A 7,708-nucleotide genomic window follows, 5' to 3' on the forward strand; every position below is an offset into this window, starting at 1 on the left:
CTGGCGTAGCTTGTATTAAAGCTCCCGAGTTTCTTCTGTCCTATCTGCAAATACAAATTTGCAAGGAGGAGAGAAGAGACTCGGGAGCTATGATACAGCCGGAAACTAGGCTAACAAAAGCGAACACACAGCACAGTAGCTTCATGTATACAAGATTCCAAAGTACAATGAAGGTCCTTCGTGAAGGTAAAATTTTACTGCAATAATAATAATAATAATCTTTATTGCAAATTCATGCCCGAGGGCTAATTGCATACAAAGTAAAGTAGTAGTGGTATACATAAACATTATTAACAAAGAAGGGAAATGATATTCATAATAAATCAGAAGGGAATAACGTCTAAACTAAATCTATTTCCACCTAAGCTATTTGATGGGTTTGACTTCTTTTCCGTAAGCAGTGGAAGATGAATTGTCCAACATTTTCATATATAAAGGGGTTGGACGACTTAAGTAAAAAGATTGATTTTTGTTGGTCGGTAAGGTGATAAAAGCTTGGGTAAGTTTTACTGATTTTAAGGAAAAGTTTATTTCTTTATTTATAATAAATGTACCAATATCTTATAATGCATATACAGTCAAACCTGTATTAGCGGCCACCTTTGCATAGCGCCTACCAGGCCATTGCGGTCACTTTTTGTCGGTCCCTTGGATTTTTCCCATTGACCTAAGGCTCGTTCTCGTTGTTTTTTCACAACCCCTGTAATGTTTTGCAAAAGATGCACCACAACATTCATATTGGTTCATGGCTTTGAAGGTTATTATGGCCTTGGGTGGGATTTCAACCCCTAAAAAATGGCTGTCACCTGAGAAGATACGAAGAATTCAAATAGTAGCCAAAAATGGAACAATTCGGTTCCCCAAATGATTGTTCGGCGGATGAAACCTGCTACCCAGGCTCTCTGCCCGATCACGTCAGATCGCTGTGTGAGGAGGTTTAAGCCTGTCGTCAGATTCGGTAACAAACGTTACCACCATGAGTACGATGGTTGCCACGGTTATATTATCCACGTATAAGACTAGAAATGGCTGTTTTTGTGACACTTTACAGTTTTTTTCTGGTTTTCTAAAGAAACAAAAAGGGTCATTGACTGCCCTTTGTATCCTACCTTGCTTACAAAATGTTGTGCAGAAATGACTGTAACAATCGTCACCATTGTTTGATGCTTTCTAAGCATTCTGTCTGACATGGTGCAAAAATGCTGCCCATTTTTTAAATGTCCCTAGGGACGTCAACTTATGCCTAAATGATGTAGCCAATACTGTTGTTAATCCTTTTGAAGAAAAGGGGTTAAGTTTACTGTTGTAACAAACGTTACCGGTAACGTTTGTTTGCCCTGTAATGCATTACCAATGGGACAAAAAATAATAAGTTGCCATATTTATGCTATGGTTAAAAGAGGAATTTTCCTTAACAACCTGGTAGTTTTCACTGAAAATAAAGCCGATTTATTTTTCGACCAAAAAAATGCCATTTTCGACATTTCAATGAGAACGTGTGCTAAGCATTAAGAAATAGTCTATAGCTGCCATCTGTCTAATGCAACCACAGCCACACGATTTCCGGTCCCGTAGATACAGATACACTGCGACCTTACAGTGGGTTTGAAATCGTAGTTTGCTAGGAGATTAGGATTTGGCCACATTTCTCCAGTCCCTTGAGTGGCCGCTATAGACAGGTTTGACTGTACTGGAAAGCTATCTTCTTCTTCGTCGTGTCATCACTACACTTTCCTGCTCCAATACTCCACACACTCCCTTCCTCTGGGGGTCAGAGCTTCCAGATCTTCTTTGGTGCATGGTTCGGACAGGAGAGGGCAGACAAGAAGGTGAAAAAAAAGAAGAAAAAAGTTTGCACCTTCCATTCAGCGAATTTTCACTACATTGCATTAGTATGAAGTCACTGGAAAGCTATTGCATGACTTCATACTAATGTAATGTAGTGAAAATTTGCTGAATGGTAGGTGCAAACATTTTTTTTCTTTAGGCCACAGCAAGTAAATTTTATGGATGACATCAGCGCGCGCATTAATTTTCCCGATTTCAGAAGAAAAAAACAAGATTTTTTTCTTCTGCAGGGATGGTCAACATGACATAAAGTACCAAAATAGACGACTTTCACACTTCCCATAATACATTGCGACAGGGTTCCGGATATGGATGTTGACTGGGATGTTACCACCGTTGCCCAGGGTGCAAAACCAGGGTGAAACCAGCTAAAACCTGCAATACGAGGGCGGCAAAGCATATAAACTAATGAGTTGTCCGAAAAATATTGTAAAACTATTATCAGGGCTGAGAATTTTCCAATTTTTGTGGTCAGAAGTATAAACTAACAAGCCCGTCACCACTGTGGCTGTTAGTTGGCTTCACCCGATGACTTGCATTTTGTCTGCAGCCTTTGTTCTTTGTTGTCAGAAAGTGATTTTTACCATGTCCCGGGCACTGTAACTATATTTGTTAGACAAATCATTAGTTAATATGCTTTGCCGCCGTCGTATTGAAGGTTTTAGCTGTTTTCAGCCTGGTTTCGCACCCTGGGCAACGGTGGTAACATCCCAGTCAACATCCATATCCGGAACCCTGTCGCAGTGTATTATGGGAAGGGTGAAAGTCGTCTATGAGCAAATACATTGTGTTGTAGCCTAATAATTGTACTTGTAGTAGTGACACTTGTGAGGTACCCAGGACTGTAGTTGTAGAAATTTAACTTATTGGATAGTTGTAAAAGTGACACCAATATTGAAGCTATGAGTGTGGTTACCAACTTTGTTGGTGATGCCAGTCTACCACACTAGTTTCACTTTTACCACACTAGTACATGTCTTGAATACAGGGATGAATGCCTTGTTGCCTCCAATACCATGTTTTGTCCCTTTAATTCTATTTACAACAGTCTTCACAACTTTATGGTGCCTATTTTTGAAAATGTAGCCATCTTGTTTTTTTTCACCCATCTTTTTTTTTCCCTATTTTTGCAGTCTGCAGAGGATGTCATCCATAAAATTTATTTGCTGTGGCCTTATGGAAAAAATAAGGGCAGGCGACATGAGTAACCATTTAAACTGGTGTGGCCTTAGACTAACAGTAACAGAACATACTACACGTATATTACAATATTCAAATACAGTTCAGTCTCTATAATAGACTACAACTGCATAAAAAACGGAGAATTACTTCTGCACCTTTCGAGTGACATCCATCACTCTTCTTCAGATTGAATTGTTCTACCTGTTTGTTCTGCCTATTCTATTCCTAGTGACTCTGAAGAAGGGTGATGCATGTCACTCGAAATGTCTGGAAGTTAATCTCTGTTTTTTATCCAGTTGTAGAGATTGAAATGAATCTGAATATAGTTTATATGGATGTCAAGCCTTCATAAATAATTTTATCCGGTTGGTAGATTGTAGGACATAAGACTAAGAGTTTTCTTTAATTTTACAAAACCAGTTTTTCTCACCTGCTGACGTTTCAATGTCTGTCAGTGTCAGACATCTTCCTCAGAGATTCTAACTGGAGTTCTGCTTCTCACCGCTTTATGTAGCCGATGTGGGTGGCGCTTTCGCAGTGAGAACGCTATCACAAACGTGGCTGAGCTTGTACCCCCCTCCAGTTAGAACCTCTGAGGAAGATGTCTGACAGACATTGAAACGTCAGCAGGTGAGAAAAACTGTTTGTGTAAAAGAAAACTCTTGATGTTCTTCATAAACTATCATCATCATCATTATCATAAACTATATTACAACATTAAGAAGACAGAAAGTAGACAGTTGTGATGATATTTTTAGTTTTTATTGTTGGTAACTATGATAACGCAGCCCCATGGTGACTACTTGAGCGGGATGAACCGTGAGGAGTGGGTGGCGCCGATACCGGGTCTGCCGTGCTTCACGGGCTTGTATGTGATGGAGAACTCCCCCAGGTAGTGTCCAATCATCTCGGGCTGCGAACAAAGAGAACGCAAGTGTCAAGAATTTTCAGGTGCAAGTATAACAACATGGAAATCATTCCAAAGGCAGTGCAAGACCACATTCTATGGAGAAAGTATGCTCAAAAGTTGACCAATGCAACAGTGTTTCGGCAGGATCTTAGGTCTAAAGTATAACAGTTAAGGTACAGGTCCAGATCTAGGCCAAAATCAATCAATCACTTGCAATTTACAAATGAAGCCAACTGGCCTTTTTAGCTGTAAATTGTGTTCTTTGTATGTTCTATATATTCTACATATTCTAATTTCAAAAGAAAGTCACTGGAATAACATATCTTTATCCAGAATATTGTATCCAAAAGTTCTTTGGGTTTATGTAAAAGTATCGGTACAGTAGATGTTCAGGTCCAGACATGAACCTTAAGTTAGACAACTTATGAGGTATATGTAGAAAGTTTAGCTACAGTCCTACTTAAACTGCCAGAAAACACAATTCCCAATCTAAAGTCACTGACCCTCTTGATCAAGGCATTTGTACAATCTTTAAGACAGTGCACTAATTGCTAAATGCCGGAGTATTTTAACTTGCGGTTGCTCAGGTCCATGCAGGATCACCCCAGCTGGCACCCTGCCCCACGTGCCGCCACATGCAGCTGTGGGGTCAGGGGTCGCCAGGGGGCTCAGCTCACACACCAGCTGATTTCAGGACCCCTGCACTTTCATCATAGCTAAGGGCAAAGGGTACTAATGAATGCATACACCCAGGGTCCATTTTTATACTACACAATAACGAGTGCCTAAGCATTTGCACAAACCCTATGAAATTTGTATGAATATTATGTGATACACACGAATCACTATGCGAAAACGCACGAATATTATGAAATTCGCACGAATCACTATGTGATTCACACGAACCTTATGAGATTTGCACGATCCTTATGCGAAATTGCGCAACCACTGCCGGGTCCACATGACAGACAAAGCGGGATTTTCAAGATGGCGGCTTCGATCGACGGCGACGGAAAATACGATGTAACACGCCGAAATGAAGCAAAACAGTAGCTCATAGGCTATCAAATACATCTTTGCGGCGGTAAATGTCCATTCCATGCCTTGAAATATAAATATCACGGGTAGAAACGCTCAAAATCATGCCTCCTCCCGGCCGCCGTTTTTGCATAAGGATCGTGCAAATCTCATAAGGTTCGTGTGAATCAAATAGTGATTCGTGCGAATTTCATAATATTTGTGCGTTTTTGCATAGTGATTCGTGAGAATTTCATGATATTCGTGCGTTTTCGCATAGTGATTCGTGTGTATCACATAATATTCGTACAAATTTCATAGGGTTCGTGCAAATGCTTAGGCACCCCTGAATAAGGGTGGGTAACGGTACATGAAATTCAGGTCCAGGTACGGTCTGGACCTGGACCTAATTGTCTTTGAAAACTTGCGGATGGGCAATACTCAATACTTTAAGTCCATTTTGCTACAAAGTAATCTGTTTGATAGAGTATCCAACTTCTACTGGCGTTTTGAAATTCCATCTTCGTGTAAACGACACTTATGCCCGCAGAAACTATCAACTATCCTTTACTTTGCTCTTGATATTTTCTTGAGCTGGTAACCCCCAAAACATGCAAATGTCTGCCTCTATAATTTTTAATTTGATAGTCAGTCCAAAATGCAGTCCACTGATTTTTTTCAGGACCATTTTTTCCAGTCTGGTCCAACAAGAAAAAAACTGCTTTGTATTGGTACCCACCCCTACCACACAGGGTTCTAGCCTATTCAAGACTGCTAGAAGCTTTTTTCTTGGAAAAATTTAGAGAAACCTTAGACTGATGAAACAGTGTAGAGTGAGGGCCCCTCAAATAAGGTGCCTCAAATTAAGTATGTGCCTCGACTTTGGCAACAACTTGTAGCACATTTGCCATTTATCTGCACTGATGTCTCAGAGTCCTCCCCAAAGCAAGGAATAACGGAGGCCCTCTACTATACTCTTAGCCCAGCTCCACTATACTACTTTTGAAATTTAATGTGTTCCTTCCCTATTTTCTTGGTTAGTTTTGCTAAAATCCATGAAAATTCACAGATTTTGTGCCAAGTGGCATTACTTTTCCAGTCTGCATTGTCTGCAAAAACTTGTGAATGGGTGATGAACAAAACAATAGTCCTTTTGCCACTTTATAACAAAGAAATCACTATGATACTTGTAGTATTTGATACCCTCTGTCATTGCAAAATGAACCCATTTTCATGCAAGTGCAGCGTGTTGGTTCGAGTTATTTTTGCTAGCCCCTCCACTACACTAAAAAATTCTGGGGAGAACCCTGTGTCTACTGACCTTGACTTCCACCTGGTTGAAAGTCTTGCCGTTGTAGACGGCCACGATGCTGCCGATCATCTCGGGAACGATGACGGTGTTCCTCAGGTGGGTCTTCACCACCTCGGGTTTCTCCAGGGCGGGGCACTCCTTCTTGGCCTTGCGCAGCTTCTTGATGAGGGCCAGATGTTTCCTCTTCAGGCCGCGGGAGAACCGGCGGCGGGGACGGGCCTTCATCATCTCCATCAGCTGTTCACTGCAGATGGGGCGTTTAATGGGGCAAAAAAACAGCAACACCTTAGCCCATGGTCTAGCCAGTGCATTTTTAGTGAAACAGGCCAATATGCACCACGATGAAATGAGGACCACTATGCTTATTTTCAACATTTACTTATTGAAGAATGTCAATCAAATATGAAAAATGATATGCCATACCAAATGGACCAAAAAATTATTCGAATTACATATTTATGTTAACATCAGTGGTTGGCGGCGGCAACTTGGCCGTTTTCGCATAGGCTTCATGCAAATCGCATATGGTTCGTGTGTGTCACATAAGGTTTGTACGTTTTCGCATAGTGATTTGTGCGTATCACATACTATTTGTACGAATTGCACAGGGTCGTGCAAATGCATAAGCACCCCTGTACATGCACAGATTATTATGGATAGGTCGGACTGAGGTACGTACTACTAGTGTCTAGTGAGTTTTTTTCTATCAAAAACAATTCTTTCATTCTTGCACCCACGCACCTGGACATGTCCAGAAGCTGGTCCAGGTCGACACCGCGGTAGGTGTACTTCCTGAAGGTACGCTTCTTCTTGAGAGCGGCTTGTTCTGCTGCGTCCGCCTAGATATGGCAAAAGTGTGGGAGGGGGGCACGGAAAAGAATTTGGTACTAGTATTATTTAACAGTATACAACAAAGATAAACCCACAAATACATAACTTTCCAAACGTTCATACAATAATTTAGCAAATTCCTTCTAGTCTCACACATTTCTTTCTATTCAAAGATATCTATGAGCAAACGAAAAGAAAAGCATATGACGTACAAACGTGTGTTGAGCCACTGACAAGTTTCAGACACTTCACCACAGAAACGAACCATTTTTGAAGGGAAACTTGCGCAATCAACGACAAAATAACACAACAGTATGATATATTATATTCTCCTCTGTCATTTTAAAATTTAAGATGACACCAAAAAGTTCGCTAAAGTCGCCGATGGGACCCGATTTCTAAGATATCCCAACTCCAAGAAATAAAACCCACCATTTTGAGCAGGTACGAGTCGAAGAGGAAGAACCCGGATGTTGAACCCAATAGGCTTGCGCCGTGACCCTTAGTAACCCCTTTTAGTACAGACCACTAAAAATCAGGGGTGATAAATAAAAACCCTGAATATTAGTCTAAAAATGTACTTTGCCTTTCATTTGCTCACACAAAGA

At 40.8% G+C, this 7,708-nt stretch overlaps 1 protein-coding gene across 1 annotated transcript; it reads right to left on the reverse strand.

Annotated features, from left to right (window-relative positions):
• Nucleotides 1–3,773: 3,773 nt before the first annotated feature.
• Nucleotides 3,774–7,637, reverse strand: LOC118404739 (40S ribosomal protein S15-like). Its single transcript, XM_035804030.1, has 4 exons — nucleotides 7,533–7,637; nucleotides 7,011–7,108; nucleotides 6,279–6,513; nucleotides 3,774–3,943 (listed from the first exon to the last, which is right to left on the reverse strand). The coding sequence occupies exons 1-4, from the start codon at nucleotides 7,533–7,535 to the stop codon at nucleotides 3,830–3,832; spliced, it is 450 nt and encodes a 149-aa protein (XP_035659923.1). The 5' UTR covers nucleotides 7,536–7,637; the 3' UTR covers nucleotides 3,774–3,829.
• Between the last annotated feature and the right edge of the window lie 71 nt (nucleotides 7,638–7,708).

This window comes from Branchiostoma floridae, chromosome 2 (assembly GCF_000003815.2).
Source record: "Branchiostoma floridae strain S238N-H82 chromosome 2, Bfl_VNyyK, whole genome shotgun sequence".
Classification (NCBI taxonomy): Eukaryota; Metazoa; Chordata; class Leptocardii; order Amphioxiformes; family Branchiostomatidae; genus Branchiostoma; species Branchiostoma floridae.

What these genes read in the sequence shown, in the direction of transcription:
- LOC118404739 (XM_035804030.1), bottom strand. An exon ending in CAGCTTCTGGACATGTCCAG is followed by an intron (nt 6,514 to 7,010) that starts GTGCGTGGGTGC and finishes CCCCATCTGCAG; the next exon opens with TGAACAGCTGATGGAGATGA. An exon ending in TCAACCAGGTGGAAGTCAAG is followed by an intron (nt 3,944 to 6,278) that starts GTCAGTAGACAC and finishes CTTTGTTCGCAG; the next exon opens with CCCGAGATGATTGGACACTA.